General features: G+C 39.7%; 1 protein-coding gene across 1 annotated transcript in view; it reads left to right on the top strand.

The window, feature by feature from the left end:
• LOC114661318 (ganglioside GM2 activator-like) overlaps positions 1 to 26,050 on the top strand; it is a 42,314-nt gene extending 16,264 nt beyond the window's left edge. Inside the window, exons 3-4 of the mRNA XM_051933622.1 lie at positions 21,362 to 21,499; positions 25,827 to 26,050. Coding sequence (XP_051789582.1) covers positions 21,362 to 21,499; positions 25,827 to 25,976 — 288 coding nt within the window. The 3' untranslated portion in view covers positions 25,977 to 26,050. The remainder of the gene's footprint in view (positions 1 to 21,361; positions 21,500 to 25,826) is intronic.
• The last annotated feature ends 313 nt before the right edge of the window (positions 26,051 to 26,363 follow it).

Here is a 26,363-nt window from a genome sequence, read left to right on the forward strand (position 1 = left end):
TGTGACATCTTTTTCATGATGATAGGAATGAAAGCATGTTATTAAACATGGGAACACGGTGGCGCAGTGATTGTTCATATCTCATGCAAGAGGCTTGCTGCGCCATGTGCGATCTTCGATGAAATAATTTATTACAGAAGTACTGTCTCTTTCAAACGTACTAACCTCCAATTCCTGTCCTTACTTTTCTTTCTCCAAATACCCAATCGCCACACAATCAGCTCTGTAATAGACGTTAAGCCATCTGTAAGCTTAGAATGCCGATTCTTCAAAACTTTTAAGGAACATTGAAATATCTTCGTAGTCCATGTTTAATTATTCTATCCATCTATCCTGTCAGTGTTGCGTCAGCACCGGCAATAATACAGCACAAGGCAGGAGCTATCCGTGAACTAGCTATCACTGCGGCACCGTGTCCTCACATGTTTAATTATTAACAATAAAAATTATTTTAATGAAGTTAAAGTTTTATCTGTATACTATAAGCAACATATTTTGCTGCATTTCATCTTAAAAATGATATCGTCATCATACGCACTTTATAAAGTGGCGCAGGTTGTGCAATATTATAACTGTAGTATAAGTTTACAGTGGGGTAATTGTACTTATAAGTACAAACAGTTCTACAAGGAGCACTTGATGGACTGATTGAGTGCGTTTATAGTTCTTGGGATGAAACTGTTTCTGAAACGCGAGGTCCATACAGGAAAGGCTTTGACGCATTTTGCCATGGCTGAGGTAGTGTTTGCTTGAAACTGTATACCGATAATTCTCTTTCCAATCAGCTGCTGCTGTGATTCCTCACTCAGATACAGTGATATAAATACTCCGAGTGGTGCAGTGAGAGTAATATGGAAAAAGATGATCTGCTGTGGCAACCCTTAACGGGAGCAGCTGAAAGAAGAAGAAGATGCCGTGTGCGTAACAACGCTAAAGCAGTTATGGTATTTGGAATACTATGGCTATTCCCTGGATCATTATATTGCTACAGGTTAATTACATTCAGATGCATTACACTAATAAACAATATGCAGTTAATTTCAGTGTATTTATAAAGCTGCGTCAGGAATGTGGGTCTAAGAAAGAAAGGGTAACCACACAGGAACAGTAGCACTGCTTTGACGCTGGGTGCCGCCAGTCTGCAAAACCGAGCAGAGAAGTTGCGTATGCCAGGGTATGAGGTACCGTGGAAATGTGCGTGGCTTTACGCCAAGTTTAGGTTTTATACATCGCGATTTCAGCATGGAAACATTCGTACGCAACATTTCTGTGCGTACGCACCGTTTATACATGAGGCACCTGGGGATTAATGCATAGCCCGGCTTTTGCTACCATCAGGAGGACAGCGTAAACCTACAATACATGTTCCTCCCATGTGCCGGAAAAGATGACCACGTCATCGAGGTTGGCGGCACAGTAGGACTGGTGGGGCCGTAACACTCTGTCTACCAGACGTTGGAAAGTCGCTGGTGCCCCGTGCAGCCCAAAGGGGAGTACCTTGTACTGCCAGTGTCCGCCAGGGGTGCTAAATGCAGTTTTCTTTCTTGCAGATGCCATTAAGGGAATTTGCCAGTAGCCCTTCGTCATGTCAAGAGTAGTCAAATAACGGGCCATCACCAATCTTTCGAGGAGTTCATCCACTTGGGATATGGGATAGACATCAAATTTGGAGACCTGATTAAGACGCCTAAAGTCGTTACAGAATCTCCATGACCCATCTGGCTTAGACACAAGGACAATAGGACTGGACCAGGGGCTATGGCTTTCCTTAATGATGTCCATGTCCAACATCCATTGAACCTCTAGCTTCACCTCAGCACATTTTGCCTCCGGAAGGCGATAGGGCTGTTCCCTGACAACCACCCCCGGATCTGTCACGATGTTGTGCTTAATCAGCGCAGTCCGGCCTGGGGCTTCACTGACCACTTCCGGGACAGACAGAATCGCACTTTCAAGCTCCCATCACTGGTGGGATGTCAAATTGTGGTCGAGGTTAAACGTGGTTTTTTCCTGAGAAAAGGGAGAGGGTGGAGCCGGAAAGAGGGCTCTCTTCCCTCTCTTTCCCTGGCTTCAATAGGTTAAACTGATAGACCCTCTCGCTTGGTCGACAGTTTGGTTGACTTACCAAATAGTCGACAAGCCTTTTTCTCTCTTTAACCTTGTAAGGCCCTTGCCAATGGGCCAACAATTTTAAGTGGGAAGTGGGCAGAAGCACCATTATGTGGTCTACAGGCTGGAATTTGCGCAGGGAGGAGTTTTGGTTGTAATTCTGGGCCTGCAATGCTTGAGCCCTGGACATGTGTTCTTTAAGCAGAGGCCGAATTTTATCCAATCTATCGCGTAACTGCGGAATATATTCTAAGAGGTTAGTGGAGGGAAGCGCCTCCCCTTCCCAACCTTCTTTTACTACGTCTAATATGCCCCAGGGTTGGCGCCCATATAGAAGCTCAAAAGGGGAAGAACCCGTGGAGGCTTGAGGCACCTCCTAGTAGGTGAAAAGCACTAGGGGTAAAAGTTGGACCCAGTTCCTACCGTCCGCGCTGACTACCTTGCAGAGCATATGTTTGATTGCCTGGTTAAATCTTTCTACCAGTCCATCCGTCTGTGGATGATAGATGGATGCTTTGAGATGCTTAATCCGGAGCAACTTGGCAACCTCCCTGAACGTATCTGATGTAAAGGGCGTACCTTGGTCCATGAGGACTTCTTTAGGTATGCCCACTCTGGAAAAAAGCCATACTAATTCTTGTGCGATATTCTTCGGATTTGCAGCTTGCAGGGGAACCACTTCCGGGTATCGAGTTGCATGATCAACCATGACTAATATGTACTTATGGCCTCGTACTGGAAGTTCTAGGGGACTTACCACATCGACACCGATCCTCTCAAAGGGAACATCTATAAGGGGAATCGAGATTAGAGGAGCGCAGTCCCTCCGGGGAAGCTGACAGACTGGGCAAGACTGACAGAAACGCCGGACCTCCTCATTGATCCCGAGCTAATAGAACCGGAGTTTTACTCTCTCCAATGTTTTCTCGGCCCCAAGATGGGCACCTAAGAGGTGGGTATGAGCTAGTTCACAAACCTCCCACCGGAAGATCCGCGGAACTAACAACAACTTTTGTACCTCACCTTCGTGTTCTGCAACTCGATACAACAGATCATTATCCAAAACAAAGTAGCGTCCTGGTGGTGTGGAATCTATTGACGATATGTTGTCTGCGGACACAATGGCATTTTGGGCAAACTTCAGGGAATCATCGTTCCACTGTTCTCTTTTAAATGACGCCGGCGTAGACAGAATCTGAAAGTCCATGCTGGCATGCAAATCAGGGGACTGGTCTGTGGGAGCGCTCACCTGCCCCAGAACCCCACCCGGATGTACTTCCTGGTCGAGGTCCATTTTGAAGAGAGCTCCCCTGGGCCCTCTACGTCATCATTAGTTGCCAAGAAGAATGGCACGGGAGCAGCTGGGAGGGCCCCTTGACCCTCCATAGTCAGACCCAGCATAGGTGTAGGAGTGGTGACAGCTCTACCAAGTTTACTTTCTGAGCAGTCTTGTCCCAAGATAAGTGGAAAGGGGGGCTCGGGCAATACAGCGATGAGCAGTTGTTTAGGACTCCCCTCCCAGGTTATAAAGCACTTTGCGGACCTGTAAGATCTGGTCTCCCCGTGTACACAAGTTACGCTCGTTTGTTGAGCTACCCATTATCATGGTAGAACATAACGGCGAGCAACAATAGTAATGTTACTCCCGGAGTCAAATAACGCCACTACTGAGTGCCCATTTAACAACACCACTCTTGTATTTGTGACCTCCAGAGGGTTCAACAGAGCACAGTACCTCTCTCCCTTCGCCCAGCTGCAGTCCATTGGCTCTGTGTTGAGGGGACAGGTGGGAAGCATGTGCCCCACCTCGCCACACTTGAAACAGCGCAGCAGGCCGGGCACTCAATCTCTGGGTTTAGACGGAGCATCCGCCACAGGTGGGCTCGGGGATGGTGACACGTCCCTGTTGGATCCTGTGAGCTGGCTTCTCAGACCCCCCGAGTTGGGTTACCATCAGTTGTCGCTCCAGGACCTCCAGAAGGCCATTCATGTCCTTTAATAGATGTCTCCGGACCTGCTGGGTGAGGTATTCCGACATAGCGTGGACCAACCCCTCGCAGGCAACCTGCTCAACCACCTAGCGAGCCTGGTTTATATCTGGCCGTAGCCAGCCCCCAAGCTTTCCCCAGAACTCGAATGCCTGGGCTCTAGCCGGGAGTTCGGGGTCGAACTTCCACTGCCGCCATACCCTCGCCAGCTGGCCGGAGGTTACTCCATAGCGTTTGTATATTTCAGCCCTCATGAGGTCATATTGGCCGGCTTCCTCTTCGGGAAGATCACGATAGGCCCACTGCGCAGGGCCCTTCAGGTACAGAGCCAGAATGGACGCCCACTCAGCCCGTGGCCACTGGTTCCGAGTCACCGTCCTCTCAAAGATAGAAATATATGACTCTATGCCATCTGCCTCTGTGAGAGGGACAATCAGAGGTTGAGGAGTCCGTGTGGGCTCCGGCTTTACCACTTCTGCTGCCGCCTCTTGGTTTCGGCGAGCTCCATCTTCTTGGCCGCCTGATCCATTTTTACGGCCTGGAGCTTGTTAGCTAACGTGGTGAGGACTGTATTCAGGTCCTGCCCTTCCGACATCTTCGCGCTTTATCCTGCTGGCTACACCACTGTAATAACAAGACAGACAAGCATAAAGGGTTGGGGGTTTTAGCTCTGTATACTGAAACACAAATGAGGTCAATTGTTCCTAAAAACTCAAAAGACCCAGAAGGATAGGTAGACGGAGAGTTTATAGGATCAGGCCGGAAATTACAGCGTGGGATGCTGGGTAAAATGTGGTGGTGGATGGGAGGCTGATGTCATCAATTGGGGACTAGAGGGAAGAAAGGAACCCGGAAGTGTTGCGGCTCTTTGAGTCATCCGGGCGGTATTACGGCGGCAGTGCATCGTTCTTTCTGAGGAAATAAAAAGAGAGAAGTTAGTACCCTGCCGTTGTCCCCTGGCATGACTTGTTGTGGTACGAATCGGGTCTCTCTCTCTAGGTTGTGCACTTGCTACTCCTCAGTAAGGTTGGACTAATGGCAACTTTATTCAAACTCCAATACAGACAAGTATTCAACTGTTCCAGTTCACCAGAGTTTCTCTGGTGTAAAGGGATTGCTTCAACCTCTGTTGCTGTCACACCCGATCGGCTATGGGTTCTAGCTATGGGCAGCCAAAGTTAACAGCCAGGAGAGAAAAGAACAATTAGTTAGGATGTTACAATGGCTTTTATAGGGAAGAATAAAGGTCTTTTCATTGGCTTCTTGGGTGCACATACACTGATCCTATTTGTTGACCACTGGCACAAAGTTCTGTCCATCAATGTTACTCATCCTTGATTTATGGTCCTTTGTTCAGAATTTGAATGTCCCTGTCAGAACAAGAAATGACCCAGGCTTTTAAATGGTCTGGTGTTGATCATCTCATAAGATAGGACTGCAGATGCTGCATTCAAAGGGAAGACCCAGTCAGGCAAACTGAGACTTTTTAACTGGGAATAAGAGTGTTTGACAGCAATTCACTAAGCAAGGATTTAGGTTCCATCCTGACATTAATGGATAGGGTGAGTCTGTTTTGTAATGTCTGTTTAGATCAAACACGATTACATTTAACATGCTATCATTCATGAACATCTGTATCTGATACATCTCTCTCACACCCTGGAGATTAGTGAATGGCAGCTTTGAAAGCTCTCCAACACTTTTGGAACACCACACATATACCAAAGTGGCTTCAAAATTTACCATTTAAGCAAAATCATCACCTCAGTAGGGTTCACTATCACTAGAATTAAAACTGATCATGCTGTCACTGGACATTTCTAAACAACTGTCTTTATTATCACAAGATAAATAAATTTCTTCTTCATCGAAGAACTATTTTTTGTCTCTAGGAGGAAGTTTTGCTGTTTAAAGAATCTCAATAAATAAATAATATTATGACAAACAGCAAACCCCCCTCAAATATACACCAGAATTACTAAAAAGAAAGAAAACTAACAAGAACTAATACCTCTGACTTGGCAGTCAGAGTCACAGTGAGGCATTGTGCAGGCGTACTGTTGTTGATATGATGGAGCTACCCAGGAGATTCCCAGTAGCATTTGTTGACACACTTCTGCAGAAAAATGTGTTGGCTGAAAGAGTTCATGTTTGTGGTCATAAAGAAGATATACTGCATTGTTCATAATGGCAGTCAGTTTTGTTTTCATTCTATCCCTCCCTACTACCTCCAGGCAGTTCAAAGTGCATCCTGTAACTGAATTTGCCTTCTTATTTAACTTGTTGATTCAGTGGACCATCATGTGACATCACAGTGAACATCACAGCATAGAAAATTGCAATGACCATCATGCTCTTTGCATTCTGAAAGCACATATTGAGCTTGTCCTGTAGCAACAAATTATTTTTCAACAGCCACCCTCTGTCACTGGAGATTAGTAAATTTGGGAGTGGTGTCATGTCAGTGACTATCCGTGGATGAGTTATCTCAGGGCTTATTTCAGGAGTTAAAGAGAACTCAATCAGTCAGTCTAGAGGAAGGACTTTTTGAAAAAAAAAAAACATAATATATAAACATCCATTTTCCAAACCTTCTACAGAGCATCTGGAAAGTATTCACAGTGCATCACTTTTTCCACATTTTGTTATGTTACAGCCTTATTCCAAAATGGATTAAATTCATTTTTTTCTTCAGAATTCTACACACAACACCCCATAATGACAACGTCAAAAAAGTTTACTTGAGGTTTTTACAAATTTATTAAAAACAAAAAAACTGAGAAATCACATGTACATAAGTATTCACAGCCTTTGCTCAATACTTTGTCGATGCACCTTTGGCAGAAATTACAGCCTCAAGTCTTTTTGAATATGATGCCACAAGCTTGGCACACCTATCCTTGGCCCGTTTCACCCATTCCTCTTTGCAGCACCTCTCAAGCTCCATCAGGTTGGATGGGAAGCGTCGGTGCACAGCCATTTTAAGATCTCTCCAGAGATGTTCAATCGGATTCAAGTCTGGGCTCTGGCTGGGCCACCCAAGGACATTCACAGAGTTGTCCTGAAGCCACTCCTTTGATATCTTGGCTGTGTGCTTAGGGTCGTTGTCCTACTGAAAGATTAACCGTCGCCCCAGTCTGAGGTCAAGAGCGCTCTGGATCAGGTTTTCATTCAGGATGTCTTTGTACATTGCTGCAGTCATCTTTCCCTTTATCCTGACTAGTCTCCCAGTCCCTGCCACTGAAAAACATCCCCACAGCATGATGCTGCCACCACCATGCTTCACTGTTGGGATGGTATTGGCCTGGTGATGAGCGGTGCCTTGTTTCCTCCAAACATGACGCCTGGCATTCACACCAAAGAGTTCAATCTTTGTCTCATCAGACCAGAGAATTTTCTTTCTCATGGTCTGAGTGTCCTTCAGGTGCCTTTTGGCAAACTCCAGGCGGGCTGCCATATTCCTTTTACTAAGGAGTGGCTTCCGTCTGGCCACTCTACCATACAGGCCTGATTGGTGGATTGCTGCAGAGATGGTTGTCCTTCTGGAAGGTTCTCCTCTCTCCACAGAGTACCTCTGGAGCTCTGACAGAGTGACCATCGGGTTCTTGGTCACCTCCCTGACTAAGGCCCTTCTCCCCCAGTCGCTCAGTTTAGATGGCCGGCCAGGTCTAGGAAGAGTCCTGGCAGTTTCGAACTTCTTCCACTTACGGATGATGGGGGCCACTGTGCTCATTGGGACCTTCAAAGCAGCAGAAATATTTCTGTAACCTTCCCCAGATTTGTGCCTTGAGACAATCCTGTCTCGGAGGTCTACAGACATTTCCTTTGACGTCATGCTTGGTTTGTGCTCTGACATGAACTGTCAACTGTGAGACCTTATATAGACAGGTGTGTGCCTTTCCAAAGCATGTCCAATCAACTGAATTTACCACAGGTGGACTCCAATTAAGCTGCAGAAACATCTCAAGGATGATCAGGGGAAACAGGATGAACCTGAGCTCAATTTTGAGCTTCATGGCAAAGGCTGTGAATACTTATGTACATGTGCTTTCTCAATTTTTTTATTTTTAATAAATTTGCAAAAATCTTAAGTATACTTTTTTCACATTGTCATGGGGTGTTGTGTGTAGTATTCTGAGGAAAAAAATGAATTTAATCAATTTTGGAATAAGGCTGTAACATAACAAAATGTGGAAAAAGTGATGCGCTGTGAATACTTTCCGGATGCACTGTATATCCTGAGTGTGGCACTGGAACCATTCCCAACTAGCATAGGGTGCAAGCCAGGAGCAATCCTTGGATAGGGCACCATTCCATCGCAGAGTGAACACACATAGGCCAATTTAGTATCACCAATCCACCCTGTCTTTCGACTGTGGTAGGACACTAGAACATCAGAGTGAAACCCATACGGGTATGTGGAGAAAATGTAAGCTTTACACAGGGAGGACACAAGATGTGAACTGCTAGTCCTCTTGTTGTGAGGGAGTAACGATCCCTCTAAGCCACTGCTGTCTCCATATATAGCATACATATATATATGTAATATATGAATAGGTTATCCTGTGCATAATTCTGGGAGCATTACACCCTGAATGGGGAATCGATGTCAAGAAAGGTAACAGACAGGGAAAACACAGAAAAAAGAGCGGACAGCACAAAACTCTATACCTGCTTCTTATGTTAGAAAGCAGTAAATAGCTACAAAAAGTGGGACCATTGTTTATTTATTTAACAACAAAAAATGGAAATACTTTTGAAAACAACCAATTGCTGCTTTTCAACAATATTTAATTAGGAAAGTAGTTTGAGGTTCTGGAATTATCTTTTGTTAGGTTCAGAGGTTGCATTCATTTCTTTGAGTCAACAATCACAAAAATAGAAATTAGGCACATTCTAAAACGTGTCATTTAAATTTAATGCAACAATTAATGTAATTTTCTATTTTAAAGCAAAAGGAAATCACTACAGGGAGGAATTGTTCACTCTATTTTAATATTTTGTTCAATTAAATTACTAAATGTAACTAAAATAGCTATATCCAGAAATTTTTTAAATGAATGTTTTGTTTTTAGATTCAAGTGAAGGTGAAGAAAAATGTTTGGGGATTCTGGATCGAAGTTCCATGTGTGGTCCATATAGTAAGCTGTAGCTATAACAATGCATGTGAACAGCTGAATCATATTTTTGGCAAGAAGTGCCCCTTCGGCTTGACTTCGTGTCAGTGTCCTGACAGACAGGTAAGCAGCATGAACATTTTTAGATTTCTTGTTAACACTGTATAAAGTACTTCATTTTTTGTTCTAGTTACAGTATTTGTTATGCTGAATGGATGAGATGACATCTTGTCTTAGGCCCCTTAACTCTCTAGTTAACCTTGTACTCATGGTGACACTAAAATGATGCATTTCGTTGGTGAAAATGTAGTTTAGATTTGTGGTATTATTCAAGTTTATATTAAATTTTGGTAGATGTTATATTAAGATTAAAAGTATACGTGGTTTTCCTAAGAGTAGCAAATCACAGATTAAGACAATTTCACGTCAATTAAAGATACATCTATTGTTTGCAGCAATCATATCCTTTACTTTTTCTTCTTCTTATGGCTGCTCCCATTTTCCCATATCTTTCTGTCCTCTGCATCTTGCTCTATCACACCCATCACCTGCATGTTCTCTCTCACCACATCCATAAACCTCCTCTCAGTCCTTCCTCTTGCCTGGCAGCTCTATCCGTAGTATCCTTTTCCCAAAATAACCAGCATCTCTCCTCTGCACATGTCCAAACCAATGCAATCTCGCCTCTCTGACTTTGTCTGACAACTGCCGAACCTGAGCGGACCCTCTAATATACTAATTTCTAATCCTATCCATCCTCCTTACACCCAATGTAAATCTTAACATCTTTAACTCTGCCACCTCCAGCTCTGTCTCCTTCTTTCTGGTCAGTGCCACCGTCTCCAACCCACACAACATAGCTGGCCTCACTACCGTCCTGTAGACCTTCCCTTTCACTCTTGCTGATACCCGTCTGTCACAAATTACTCCTGACATTCTTCTGCACACATTGCACCCATTCAGCTCTCTTCCACAATTCCTGTTACTCTGTACTATTGATCTCAAATATTTAAATTCATCCACCTTTGCTAACTCTACTCTGTGCATCCTCACCATTCCAATAATCTCCCTCTCATTTACGTCAGTCTTGTTCCTACTGACCTTCATTCCTCTCCTCTTGAAAGAAAATGTGTGATTCATTAGTGTAATTTTTCTTCTTTTGCCTTACTTGTAAAATGGCTTTTTAAGATTCAGAACTAATTTCTTTTTTTTGAGAGGACCGTCAAAATGTTTTGTGATTAAGTGCAAATCATTATTGCTTAGACCTTCAAGTTTTTAAATATTTTCTTGACAGAAATATTTATAATTGATTTACAGGCACAAATAGAATAAAGTTAGCTGGGGTCTGTTTCAGAAAGACTGATTAGATTATCCTGGATCTTGAAAAAAATCATTTCTACAGCATAATTTGGCATTATTTAGCTAGTTCCAGAACATTAGATTTGAATCAGCTCATGCAGTCCTGGATAGGTTAATCCTTATTTACACACATTCATGGCAACATCAACAAGCTCTTATGAATCAAGCATTGAACAGACAATCAGCCATGGACTACAAGTTTGAAAAAGAGAGGGCATCAACCTTCAGTTTAGCAGAGTAAGAGTTACGATCAGTCAAGTTAACTACAACACAATACACAAGCCTTATTCCATTATAGAAAATAAAATCGAAACTGCATTAATAAGCAGATAGGCAGGCCTATAGGTATTCATGGACGAGGGGAGTCTTCAGAGTGTTTCTTCAAAAGGCAAGGGACTCTGTAGAAGAGATGAACGTGGGTAAATCGTTTCACCGGCAAGTCTAATATCAGTTATTATTGCTCAGAAATGCTGCAGATGTTCACATTTGATTGCCCTTCTTGTGACTCTGTGGAATTCCTTTTTTATGGTGGTTACTTGCTTTTGTCTCAGAAAGACAGCACATGCGTGTGTGTTCCTGTGGATGGTGCTTCAAAGCTGGGCACAGTTTTGTGATTGCTGTGCCATATGGAATCTGCAGTGTTGTGGAAGTTCGTGCCATTAAAAAAAAAACAGAGGAAATGTCCATGATTGCCTTGATGTTAGCTCGAAGTCACAGAATGATACACTGCAATTGTCATGTTTCTGAAGGATCCCCAGATATATTAAAGTCTCAGATGTAAAATGGTAACATCCATTATGTTAATCCAGTCAGAATTTGGCGAAAGAGTTGCATTCCTGTGTCGATTGTTTGTTTAGGAGGGGGAACAACATTTTTTAACATTTTGTCAGCTTTTTCGACATTTTAAATAGTGGAGCTGCAATCAGGATTTTTGACAGGACATTTACAACTTTTGATCTTATGACTGGATGCTCTGCTCCTTAATTATTGTGGCTTCAAAATGTTTATCTTTCTCATTAAACTTGCTCTTTTGTAGGTTTGTTTCAGAGCATTGGTTTCCCCATAAATAAGCTGAATTTTGTCAAATCTTTCTTTCTGGAACTGACAAAGTGAGAGCCTGTACCAGAAAGTTGGCTTAGTGAATTATCAGTATAGCCTTATAAATAAAATAATTTTGGCCTAATCTGTTCCAGAAACACAGGTTTGGCTAAATCTGGGTTGTCTGGATCAGAACTAGTCCAATATCCGTGACTCTTGATTTACTTTAACAGGATTTCAGAGTAATCTTGCATTCAGGAACAGACCACTGCTCATTTCTTGGTTCATATTGCATCTCATTATTGCTTGGCTGCAAGTAAAGGGATCAAAGAAATGATTAAGTGGTCAGATTATTAACAAGCAAGTCAATTAAAATTAATGCAAAAGGAGTATATTCCATTATCGGCAGTAATTGGTAAGCAGCTAAAAAAATGGCTGGAGGGATTCCTTCACAGCAAGTTCACAAAATGCACATGTTCTGAATTTAATATCTTCAGTAACAGACAAATGTTCTGAAAGTATATTTTCTTTATAGATTTTTATTCTCTTTCATGACACTAAAAGAAACTGCACTGAACATTAAAATAGCTAATTTTTAGGCTTTGACTTAATAATATAATTTAAATTTCCTAAGCCATATACTACACCTGTCATTAATTACATAATTATCAGCTTGTCAAAAATGAATCCTGAAATTTCAATGCCTATTGTGTTGCTAAATTTAAAATAATAATTATTTTTATAATAGAATATTTGACAATTTTCTTACTCACATCTCCAAAGCTATACTAGTGCATTAGTTTTGGTGGCACTGTGGCTAGTGGTGCTGCCACATATATGGTTCCAAATCCTGCTTTTGGTTGTTGTAGAAGCAAACTTTGCTTGTTTTCCCAGTGCCAGCTTTGGTTTTCATGCAGACACTCCAGTCTTCTTCCCACACTCCCAAACATATGGAGATCTGTGAGGAAAACCATGCATGTATGCAGTGACATTAGTGGATTACCATTGCTGGGCCTACTCTTGCAAACTCCAGCACTAGAACCAGTTCATGTCCAAAGTTATAGTCAATGCCCAATGTTTTTATGAAGGATCAAACTTCCTGGGTTCAAATCGATTCCTAGACATTACTAAGGTGGACCTTGCATATTGTCCCCCATTTCTGCTTTGGTTTTCCTGTGCATGCTCCAGTTTTCCTGCCCAATTCTCTAAAGAGAGGCATGCTAGTGTAAATGGTGTGCTTACATTTGCCCCAGGATAGTGCAAATGTGGATGTATGCGTGGGTGGGCACTGTGATGGCCTATCACCCTGTACAGGGCTGTTTTCTGCTTTTCATGCAGTGAAACCAGGATAGAATCTTTCCCCACATAACCCTGAATTGCACTAAGTGGGCTTGAAAATGTAATGTAATGTTATGTTTTCAACAGGATAAAATCAACATTCCAGAAACCACCTTTGAGCTTCCACGGCTAAAACTTCCTGATTTCATTTCTGATGGAACTTACCAGATCACCATTGACTCATGTTATTGAGTGGAGACCAGCATATTGCCTGCTTCACTATGACAGTTATTTTGCAAACAGGGGGTGGTTCCTTAGGCTGGCTTCTGGGAAAGCAATAATAAGTAAAGTTAGTAATCTAGTGCTCTAAGTAAAATATTTCAATTTACATTTGACAATCAAAATAGCCATTTGTTAAAGTATTTTCAAATATATCTGTACTGTTTTTATAATTGGAGGAGATCATGTTGACATCGCGCCTCCACTCATGCTTGCATGAGGTATATCACTTTTTTATTGTTTATCATTCCATCCATCAAGTCATCCACTTCCAAATCCAGATATAATTGTTCAGGTTCTCATGGAGCTAGAGCTCATCTCAAATGCCACTGGCAAAAATGAAGAATCATCTCAAATTCATCCCTAAACAAGGTACCAGTCTATCACAAGACGCAGTTGTTCATACCCACACAGTTATTAATAAATCACCCTAGAAATATTTCTTTATGTTCTGAATCACCACAGCAAATAAATAAGAATATGCATATAATATGACACAAAGAAAGCACATAGAGACCAGCCAGGGACCAAAGCACTTTGATGTGTAAAGCTGTGCTAACATTGAACACCTAGTGCAGTTCAATCAATTTTGTCAAATAACAGGCTGCAAAATCCCACTTAGGGCAAACCTTACGTCCCATAGAAGATCTCTAGACCATACTGGCAGCAGGACAGCTGTTACCTTAGAGTATGTGAAACCAGACTGTATTGCTAGTAGACTTTATGACAGACAGAAGTAGGACCTTTCTCTTTTTTTAAAGTGTGAATTGGCATAAGACCAGTCATGAACCTTCAGCCCACAGTTCCAAAATGTAAGAAAGAACAACTCTATAACTTCGATAAGCTGCTTGAAAAACCCTATCGTTCAAGGACTACTGAAGGCTCATGTATTAATTGATGTCAGAAGGTGCTAATCTGATCACCGTCTTGGTGTCCTTATAGCAGGAGTAGTGCAGCTCCTGATCTAGGAAGTCAGGTTGATCACAACTATTAATTTTGAGTGTAGAATCAGCAGGATAGTTTGTGCAATGGCCCAAATGGAACAAGAAAAAGGCCAGAGAGAGACAGCACATCAAAGTCAGTTCTATGGGAGCTCGAGCATTCTCTCATAGTGTTCCTCAACTCTGGAATTCTCTTCTCCCTCATATATGTCAGCTTGATTCAATAACACATTTTAAAACTACAATCAAAACTTATCTTTTCACACTGGCATACCAGTTATGAATTTTGCACTGTTAGTGCCTGTTATCTTTGTTTGTTTGCTAATTATTGCTTTGTGATTTATCATTCTCTTGTTTTTATTTTACTAATGTTGTTTAATTTTATTGTAAGGTGACCTTGAGTGGTAAGAAAGGCACCTATTAAATAAAATGTATTATTATTATTAATAAGAGTAAGAGAGTCCTTTGATGTACTTGTGTATTGTGCAATAGTGCACAATGCTCCAGCATTTAGACTGAGGGTCAAGACAAATTGCGGTCAGCAAGTTTTGTTTATTTTTTATTTTACATTGTCTGTTTCAGTTCTCTATGTGTTTTTCCCTCCCTTGAGTGGTTTATCAGAAAACTAAGCAATTTTTGTTTACATGCAGGTTAGGTGGACTGGTGATTCTAAATTGGCCCTAGTGTGTGCTTGGTGTGTGGGTGTGTTTGTGTGAGTCCTGCGGTGGGTTGGCACCCTGCCCAGGATTGGTTCCTGCCTTGTACCCTGTGTTGGCTGGGATTGGCTCCAGCAGACTCCCGTGACCCTGTGTTCGGATTCAGCGGGTTGGAAAATGGATGGATGGATGGATGGATATCCTGGTGTTTTTCTGGATGCTTGGGGTTAACATGTGGGACCTCTCCTATTACATAGAAATACTGTATATATAGTCATTTATCAAAGCAAACTTTATCCCTAGGCCCTTTACACAGAATAAAATCCATTACATCATCAAGTTAAGAATTTTATACACTACTTAAGAAATAACGCTTTGAGAAACAGAAGTAAGACAATGGACAAATCAGATATCAACAGGGCCGGACTGGCAAGCCTATTCAGACCAGGAATCCCAAGCCTAACCCAGGACACACAATATACCTCAGTTTTCTTGTACAGGCACAGACTCAAAAAACCAACAAACACCATTTTTTCTTGGAATTTTTTATGAATGAGGAGACAGTAGATTCAGCTTTTACACATACGTTTCACTTTTAAATATTAGTCTCAAGACAACCTCTGAAAAAGTGTGGAACAACACTTCATAAATAAATAAACCATGCAGTTCTATAATATCTACATCAAAACAAATGTGCAAAAAGCATTGAACCACAAAAAGTAGTTGTCAGTGGAATCCACAATGCATGTCTGCAATTTCAGCTGTGAGCCGCTGTCAGTCTCTGGATGGTAATGCTAAATACTCTTCCACGAAATTTGAAGTGTTGGTCAAAAAGGACCACTTTGAAATTCTTCAATAGATGAAACTCAAAAAATTTCTCAGTGCCACAGAATTCTGCCAAGCATTTTCTAAGGAATGCACTTAGTAAACAAAAAACTGTGAAACATTTTGTGTAGCCTGTTCAGTCACTCTCTCATCATTGCGCTAAGGTTTAACTGTCAGTGCGCAAGAGATGCACTTTAAAAATATTAAAATAAAGTACCTGTGAAAACAAGACTTGTTCATTAATAAACATATCATGAAGTAAAGGACATCAGGTTCATTTAAAAACACAAATCATTCCACTCACATACGTATTTCATTAATAAAAAAAATATTAAACATTTTGTGTAGCCTATTCAGTCACTCGGAGGGAAAAAGGAAAAAAACCTTTAAAATGTGATCATGCGCTACACTTCATTCAAATTTGAAACAAAAATAAAATAAATAAACATTAACAAATACCAAAATCCATACAACATCCAAATATAATTCAAAGTATATTATAAACTTTTAAACAACCTTCATATCTAACGTAATCACAAAAGCACCAGACATTCACTCCTCTGATCATAGCGATCCTGTTTAACTGTCAGAGCGCGAGATGCAAGCAAAGTCAAAACTTGACTTGAACAAAAACAAGAAACCATCTAAATAGAATCCAGAAAAGAAAACTTCCAATGTTAAACCAAAAGGATTTGTGCCCACTACAGAACAATAACGCCTTTTCCAGTATAATAATATTATATAATTTCACCTTTAGTTTATTTCACTGGTTGCTCTGAATGCCAGGGCAGGTCAGGCAGCAGGCCACCGGGAAAGCTCCTGCTGATTGTAGATGTCAGTCCGGCTATAACATCACTGACATCATAGCTTGATATCATATCAAGCATAAAACACAAACACTCAATGAACAAAGAAATCAAATGAAATCAGGATTGTGTGAGCATGTGTAAGATGAGTTTTTGCAGTTTAAGATAATGTAAATCATTAATATCTATCCATGTCTCTTCTTTGAATTTGCATTATTCATCACATGTTCTGTAGATCCAGATTATTTGCCATATATATCTGCCTCACATTCAAGTGGATTGGCAGAACTACGATAAGATATCATTTTTATGAAATCATCAAAGGTACACATAAATAAAGTTTTACTTTACCTGTTTGTGTTTAAAACTTAGCAATAAACTATTCAACAAAGAACACACTCCCTGTAATAAAAAAGTATACAGTTTGTTCATAACATAAGGATAATATGACATGGTCAAAACTATCATTAAAATCTATCCATTTACAGTAGCTATTCTTTGAATCTGTATTTTTCATCACATGTCATGTAGATCCAGAATATTTGCCATGTGAGATATCCCTGCCTCACATTTAAGTGGAAAGGCAGAACCAGAATATGATATAAACTTTATGAAATCAACAAAGGTACACACAAATAAACTCTGACTTGTTCACTTTGTGTTTCAACCTCAGCAATGAACCATTCAACAAATATGACACTCCCTGTAATAAAAAATTATACAGTTTGTCTGTAACATAAGGATAATATGACATGGTCAAAACTATCATTAATATCTATCTTTGATTTGTTCACTTTTTGTTTCAAACTCGGCAATGAACTATTCAACAAATATGACACTCCCTGTAATAAAAAATATACAGTTTGTTCATAACATAAGGACAATATAAGATGGTCAAAACTGTTCAGGCTGCCATGTTTCATGCATACAGTGCTTTACATCTGGTGCAACCATCTGAGACCACCAGACTGGCAAAAGTGTGTGACAGAGGTAAACAATAAAAGCTCAGGGTGGTTATTGATAACATCAAGATGATAACAATGCAAATACTTAACAAGTCTAAAATATAAACTGATGTTTTAAAATTTTAGAAAAAAGCATCCTAGGAAAGGAAAACAAGAAATCTAAACAGTTACTTTAAATTCAGGTAACACAAATAACCAGAAATACACAAACTAATGTGTTTGCTTGATTTACCTGACTATGAAGTGTCAGGCTATATTAACCAGAGAAGAAAAAATATAAAGCAGCGATACTCAATTCTATACGGTACTAACTGTCTCCAGGGATGGAGATGTCACTTTCTTCTCAGGTTTCTACTCTTCAGGCACCATGAAGAAACCATTCATTGGCACAAGTGAAAGGACAACTTGCTGAATGTGTTTTGTATTTTCCTTGGTCTTTCTCACTTTGCTTTTCACATATTGAGGTTTCACACAGTGCTCCTCTTTTGGGAGCACAAGATATGTCTGCTGAGAGATTGTGATCAGTCAAGTTTTTTTATATGTGTACCACTCTTTCCTTTAGTGAGGCTAGACTTAAATGTGGCACTCGTCTAACTTCTCTGTGAACTGCCATCTGTTAATATAATCCAGCACTAGATTACACCTTGGAGTAGAAAGGTCACTTAAGCCTCATATTGTAGGCCACACCTTAGACAATAGAATTCCTACTGCGGTACAACTCAAGGCTTCACCGTTCCAGAAAGAGTGAGGAGCCTTGAGTTATAAAGGTAGGGCTGGACATTTTGTTGTTGCCTACTTGGGTGCACAAAGTCCTAACATTTAAATGCAAGTCAAAATCATACAGTATGCATACAGTGCACTCAAGCCATTATCACGAACCAAGAACACACGAAAATTAACCAATGATAGACACATAGAGATTAATATAATTGAATATGTATGAAACCAATAAATGCTCATAAACCAACAGAATGAACATGTAAGTCAGTGTATATTATATTATTAATATCCATTTTTTCCCCTAATTGTAGGTGTTCTAACATATCTGACTGTAACAAAGTGGTCCTCAGTCAAAACCATTGACCTTAATTATGACCAAATAAGTAAAGAGAATGAGTGAACTTCAGAATCTATAATAACAAATAATAAGTAATTCTATAGTTGTGCTTTAATTTCCTTGATTCTTAAATTTGTAATATCTGGGTTGCTTTTACTTTATAAGTTAGGGAACATATTTTATGGACAATATGTCCACTGTAAATTCTTATCAGCACATTTTTGGTCAGGTACCGTATGTGTCATTGCATCCTATACTGTACATTTTCATTTTCACCTTTTCTGGACTTCGGTGCCCATACTTCTGTTATTTCTGAAGACGACTCAATTTAGTAAACATTCTTTGGAACTTGGGTGAATTCCAGATAACTTTAAATATTTGTAAACCTTTGATGTAATTCCCGTGAAGATGTTTTATTTGCACAAAACTTTTCAAGTGAATCATTTGTCATTCCAGTTTATGTAGAACAAGTGCAGATGCATGCTATAAAAAGATTTGCCTTTATTCTGCAATGATATCTCCTTGTTTGAGGTCACAATGGTCATGTTGCGCTTCTGGGCTTTTCTCTGTGCGTTCTGCTGCCTTCTTGAACTGAGCAACAGCAGACCATATGGTGTCAACAAAGCTAAGGTAAGTAGACAGTGTGAGATTTGAATTTTAGTGCAATTTAGGAAATTTGGAGTAACTACAAAAATGAAGAGACACTCTCGCACAGTTAATTACCAGTCTAATTCTTGCTATATAGTCTTACAGCAAAAGTATTATTATTATTATATACTCAATACTGGTAGCATAGTGGAGCGGTGGTTAGCTCTGCCACCTCATTGTAGCAGAGCTCTATGGTTTATCTCTTGGTGTGGATAATGTCTTTATGAACTTTGAATATTGTCCCTTTCAATGGGTGGTCTTACCAAGATAATCTGATTTTCATCTAACAATTCAAACATATGTTTACTAGTTAATCGTGAAATTAAATTGGACCAATGTGTCTTTGAGTATGCACAGTGATAAACTGGAACCCCATCCTGGTTTCTGACTTGCATCAGATGCTGCCAGGATAGTCTCTGCTCTCCTTCATCCATGAACTGAATTAAATGAGTTCACTAAAAAATGGATGTATGGTTATTCTCTATATATTGAAAATGTCCGAAAATGGTGAAAGTATATACAGTATATTTCATTAAATATTTATATATTAAATCTTCTTTGTGGAAGCATTTAATGAATAACCAAACTGAACCCAGACTTATGACATATATCACTACTTGAGTCTTTACTTTACTAGATTTGGTCTCTCTTTATCAATTAATATTCTAAGTATAACTTTATTATTTTGTTTTATATTGTATGATAAAAAATAAGAAACACTGTTCCATGTCAACATTTAAACAGTGACTAATAAAATTACTGTATATTTTAGCATTTGTAATTTAGAGCTCAACCTTTATTAATATATTTATGTAGCTGTTAAATTCAGATACTTTATTTTTGCTGAATTTGATCGTGGGAGCTTTGATTTATTTTAATTATAATTAAACATAATTTTAAGAATAAATGTAATTAATTACATGATTTTCTTAAGCCTAATGTAGTACCTGCAAGCTGGTCAAAATGTGGTACGGATGATTCCTTTGTGGTCACCGAACTCATCTTCCCAAGTGTGATAACCATCCCTGGACCTGTCACGTTTTCTCTCAAGGGACATGTTAAAGAAGAAATAAACGCCCCAATTCAGGTAAGATCACACACTAATGACTTCTCAGAAATCACATAGTATGTGCATCTTTCAACTATGAATAAGTGCCAGTGTGCAATGTCAGTCTGTCAGGAAGGCCAGCAGATGATGATGTGGCAATGGTGAGGTGCACATATAGAGAGCAAATTTGAAAAGTTTACTGACTCCATTTTGGTTATTTTTAATATGATGCTAGGTATTGGCTGTTGAATTAAGCATACATAGTGCAAAAAGAGAATCAAAAGTCGATAGATTCACAATGTACAACTGTAACAGGCACCAGCTCTATGTGGAAATTAAGTTGGGTTAACTGGGTTCTTTAAAGGAACAGATTAATAGATAAATACTGTACATTGTAAAATTCCAAAGCATGGCCCTTAATCTCCTTTTAAATTCCTACAAGAAATATCTGTGACCTTGAGCTAGATAAAAGGTGCACAGAGACCAGATTGATTATGTGGGTAAATAGGTTATAAAAAAACTTATGAAAATATTAAAATGTGCTTTTGATAATATAATTATATTCAGTTTACATGGTAATGTCACAGTGAAACCTTCCATTCGTCCATTTCTTGAATCTGCTTATTCCACTGTAAGGTGTTGGTGCACTAGAACCTCTGTGTGAGTTTGATGAACAAAGCAGGAGCCAAAGGACTCTAGTGTATCAGGTCACACTTGCTTCTATTGCAAACAAAACCGAACAGACACACCACCTGTTCCTGGGAGGAACTCAGAGTACCTGGAACAGGGAAGCTCAGCTGTAGTGACAGATATACTCATGGTCAAATATTTTGTAGGAATATATTTTACTATTTAACTCAAATGCCGATACAGTTCACACAATACATATTGCACTATGATTTGAGTTAACATTGTTGAAAATATCTGATTGTTGCATTTTGAAATAATAGTAGTCTGAGATTGTCAAGATATATTTTTCTAAGCAGCAACTGCATTGATTTCTTTGCACCTACAGTTGTTGTGAGATCCCCAGTAATACAAATTAGGCATCTCTTGAAGCTTGTTGCTTAAATTGCATGTATGCTTAATGTAACTTTTTAGAGACAAAAGCAAATCACTATAAGGAGGCACTGTTCAGTGTTTTTCTTAATTTAATCTTATCAGTAACTTTAGAAGAACAATCAGTGGAAAGAATAAATTAAATAGTCTTATGTAGACCTTTTTTTTTATAAATTCTCTGCTTTTAGAGTCAACTGGAGGTGATGAAAAAAGTTTTTGGATTCTGGATTACAATACCCTGCAAGAATAAAATTGGGAGCTGCTTCTATAACGACTTATGTGCTGAGCTTCATCATTTTACTGCCAAGACATGTCATTTTAAACAGGTAACCATCATGCTGGTTTTCAGAATACATGTTGACACAGTGTACTGTGCTTATTTTGTGGTTTTAGATATTTGTTCTAATGAAAAGATAGTACGCTTTCTTTTCCCCAGTCTCACATCCCTCCAGTTAATGTTCACCCATGGTGACAATAAGAAGAAAAAGGATAATAGGTTTTTAATGTACAAATGTGCTTTAGATTTTACCAAACAACTAATAGGCTTTATATTTAACATGGGAAAAAGACTAAAAACAGTAAATGTTTTGGCTAAGAAATGTAAATGAATCCAATTTCTCATTCATAGAAGTCATATCCTGTATGAGCGAGAGACAATGTGTGAAACATCTCTTTATGTGTGCTTAACAATTATACATAGAAAATATCTGGTAAAGTTAACAATGTCAATCTTCTTACTGTTATTTTATTTTAAGTTTTTTCAGCTAGTGATTTCAAATCTGGGATAATAAAAATCCAAAGAAAGATTTTATTTATTTTTTGTAAAAAAAACCCCAATGTTTTACTTATTCATCAAACTATGCTATCCTGGCACAAGGCAGAAAACAACCCTGGATAGAGCTATAGTCTATTGCAGGACATTTTTCATAAAGTTGTGATTTCTAAAATTAATTTTACTTCTGACTACACTTTTCTCTTATTTTAATTAGGAGGTATTGCCCTTTTAACAAAAATTTAGTGCTCACCTAACTCACTGATGGCCACAGTGCTGTCTTGCAGGTACACATGCTATACCACAGTGTTTCTCAACCTTTATTCTTCCAAGGTTCAACCAGAGAATCATAAGAATATGTTAGGGACGTCTTACACAGACCATCACTTATGCTCTTTTACATTTGCTGCAGTCTTGACAGGTGCTTTTTCTAACTTATATTTACTAACAAAATTATATTTGCTGCTATACTTTTACACGTTTGTTAAAGCCAAAAGAAATGTAAGAAGCCATTTCAAAAACAGCCTATGTGTTTTAATTAAATATTTTTTTTAGTAGTGCCTGAATTTCTTACTCATAATATAAAATGTGTTGGCATTTTTTAGGGATAAATAATAGCCAGTAATTGCCAAATTCCAAAAATGTGCCACTGCAGATATTTTTGATAACAAAAGTTGCTCACTTGGCTTTAGTATTAAACTAGCAGTCCCCCGCGGCTCCACCTGTGTAGTAGTGAAACAGGACAAACTTTAAAATTCAATAAACAAACGGGTATCGCAAGCTAAGTGCAGGCAAGGTACACTCCAAAACGCAGCAGTAAACTGACCCAAACAGATGCTGGTGCATGAGTGAGTAGGGCCCTGCCCAGCTGCCCACTCCTGATGTCATGCTTCCCCCTCCGCTTGGCCCGCTACATCTCTCTCGGATTCACGCAAATAAATCGGTACCACAAGCAAACTATGATATATCGCACAATGAGGGAAGTGGCAAAATCAACAAGAATGTTGAAGCAAATTATAGAAAAAAAAAAGAAAAAAGTATATCTCTCGTGAAAAGCAGACAGACATACAGACAGACTGACAAACAGACGTTGGATACTATATTTATATAGAGATTATTCATGAAATGATTACGTATTTCTGAAAATAAAAAAAACTAAATTAATTTTTAAAATTCTGATTAATTTAGGGGTGGCACAGTTGCGCAGTGGTAGCTACTGCCTCGCAGTTAGGAGACTCGGGTTTGCTTCCCGGGTCCTCCCTGTGTGGAGTTTACATGTTCTCCCTGTGTCTGTGTGAGTTTCCTCGCACAGTCCAAAAACATGCAGGTTAGGTGCATTGGCGATTCTAAATTGTCCCTAGTGTGTGTGTGTGTGTGTGTGTGTGTGTGTGTGTGTGCGTGTGCACCCTGCGTTGGGCTGGCGCCTTGCCCGGGGTTTGTTTCCTGCCTTGCACCCTGTGTTGGCTGGGTTTGGCTCCAGCAGACCCCCGTAACCCTGTAGTTCGGATATAGCGGGTTGGATAATGAATGGATGAATAATTTAGTGCAGACTTTTTATATAACATAATTACAGAAACTACTTTGTTATCCTCTGGATTCAGCACTGGAATGTTTCCATTAGTGATATTCACATTTAACAAACGCATTTTCCCTTCACATACAACGATCAAATCAATGGAATAGACAAAAGATTCATGAAAGGCTATGGCACCAGTCATAGGTAAGCCACAAGAGTACCAATGGTCAGCCCCGACACCTGTGCAGCTCTAAAAAGTGGCAGCAGCTCATGTAAAGTTGACCTACAATATCCATTGTGAGACTGTCATGATAAAACACTAAATTTCTTAAGACAGACAGACAGACAGACAGACAGACAGACAGACAGACAGATAGATAGATAGATAGATAGATAGACAGACAGACAGACAGACAGACAGACAGACAGACAGACAGACAGATAGATAGATAGATAGATAGATAGATAGATAGATAGATAGATAGATAGATAGATAGATAGATAGATACTTTATTAATCCCAAGGGGAAATTCACATACTCCAGCAGCAGCATATTGGTACAAAATACAATATTAAATTAAAGAGTAATAAAAATGCAGGTAAAAACAGACATTAACATTGAATAATGTTAACGTTTAACCCCCCCGGGTGGAATTGAAGAGTCGCATAGTTTGGAGGAGGAACGATCTTCTCAGTCTGTCAGTGGAGCAGGACAGTGACAGCAGTCTGTTGCTGAAGCTGCTCCTCTGTCTGGAGATGATACTGTTTAGTGGATGCAGTATTGACAGGAGCCTGCTGAGTGCCCGTCGCTCTGCCATGGATGTCAAACTGTCCAGCTCCATACCTACAATAGAGCCTGCCTTCCTCACCAGTTTGTCCAGGCGTGAGGCGTCCTTCTTCTTAATGCTGCCTTCCCAGCACGCCACCGCATAGAAGAGGGCGCTTGCCACAACCGTCTGATAGAACATCTGCAGCATCTTATTGCAGATGTTGAAGGACACCAGTTTTCTAAGGAAGTATAGTCGGCTCTGTCCTTTCTTACACAGAGCATCAGTATTGGCAGTCCAGTCCAATTTATCATCCAGCTGCACTCCCAGGTATTTATAGGTCTGCACCCTCTGCACACAGTCACCTCTGACGATCACGGGGTCCATGAGAGGTCTGGGCCTCCTAAAATCCACCACCAGCTCCTTGGTTTTGCTGGTGTTCAGGTGTAGGTGGTTTGAGTTGCACCATTTAACAAAGTCCTTGATGAGGTTCCTATACTCCTCCACCTGCCAACTCCTGATGCAGCCCACGATAGCAGTGTCGTCAGCGAACTTTTGCACATGGCAGAACAAAACTTAATGTTTTCTTATCACTTTTTCTTGTTGAATAATTGCAAGCAGCTCATTCTGATTTTAACTACAGACTAGTAGCTGCGTTGTGCTGTACTGCATAAATTAATGAGGGCGGGCATATTTTAATATTAGCTGTAATATACTGCAGCTCAATTAAATATAGATACAATCTATGAAAATGAACGCTAAAGAAGGTCTTTGTGAAAACTGACAGTTATTGAATGCCATGTGTAAAATATTTTGGATAATATTGAAGTGGTCTGCTTTAAAAAGATAAGTTTGACAGCTTGATTTTTGCTTTCGCTCCATTGCCATGTGGAATTTGCATGCTCTTCTTTTGTTTGTGTAAATGTTCCAGCAGGTATTCCATTTAATTTCCCATAACTCTACATTTTGGGGATGCCCTGTGCAATTGTCAGTGTTAAAGTGTGCATGTACAGTATGTGCTCTGTGATACACTGGTGACTTGATCAGAGCTCTTTCATGCCTTGCACCCAGTGCTGTCCTACATAATAATGAAATTGCACATCATAATATAATGTAACAAAATTTTAAGCCCATTTTATTCTGTTCTGGTTCTTAGAGAAACTACCACAGAATATTAGATAAACTAAACCCAAATGAGGTCTCGCACACTTAAACGTTTTTACCAAGCTTCTGTTGAAACTCAATGCAATTTATATTTCTGTGTTTTCAACAAGCACCAAGCTTTCTTGGCTTAAGTCCCATGCTTCATCATTGTTCATATGGACTTCTACAAATATCTGAATGAATATTCCTCTGTGTGCTCCAGTTTTGCCTCCCTCATCCCTAAAGACATGCATGATTTAAAATTCAAGATTCCATGTGAGTATGGGCCTTGGTGCACGCATGAGTGGACACTGTTGTGGGCTGGTACGCTGTCCAGGGCTGTTTTCTGTGATTCGTGCAGTGATGACAGGATTGTGTCTCACCGCTCACCACCCTCAACTGAATTAATGCTGTGATAAGTAATGTAATTAAAAGTAATGTATTGTTTTCAACAGGGTGAAGTCAGCATTCAAAATGCCACCATTAAGATACCAAAACCAAGCATTCCTCGCGTCATGTATGCTGGAGATTATAAAATTACTATCAAGTTAATGAGTGGAAAGCAGCATGTTACTTGCTTGACCATGAAATTTTCTTTAAAGTAACAGGGCAATTCCTCTGTCTGGATTTTGGGAAAGTGATAATCAGTAAAGCTAGTAGTTTCATGTTCCTGCTAAATAAAGGCTTTTGTGCATTAACCAAAATGTCTATATATGGAAGTGTTTTTTAATGTACATTTTTCATACTTCAGGGAGATCACACCAATAACTGACCTGAAGTCATGATTTTGTGACATACTGTATATTGTTTTTGTACAGTACATTTTCTTGTTTTTTTTGTTAAACCCATCAAGTCAACTATTTCCTAATTCAGGTATTATTGTTTGGGATCACAGGGCTAGAACTCATCTCAACAGCCAGAGTCAAATGAATCTCAAAACAGGATTCTAGTCTATCACAAGGCACTCTTGTTTACACTTATATACATACTGA

Source organism: Erpetoichthys calabaricus, chromosome 11 (genome assembly GCF_900747795.2).
Source record: "Erpetoichthys calabaricus chromosome 11, fErpCal1.3, whole genome shotgun sequence".
Classification (NCBI taxonomy): domain Eukaryota; kingdom Metazoa; phylum Chordata; class Cladistia; order Polypteriformes; family Polypteridae; genus Erpetoichthys; species Erpetoichthys calabaricus.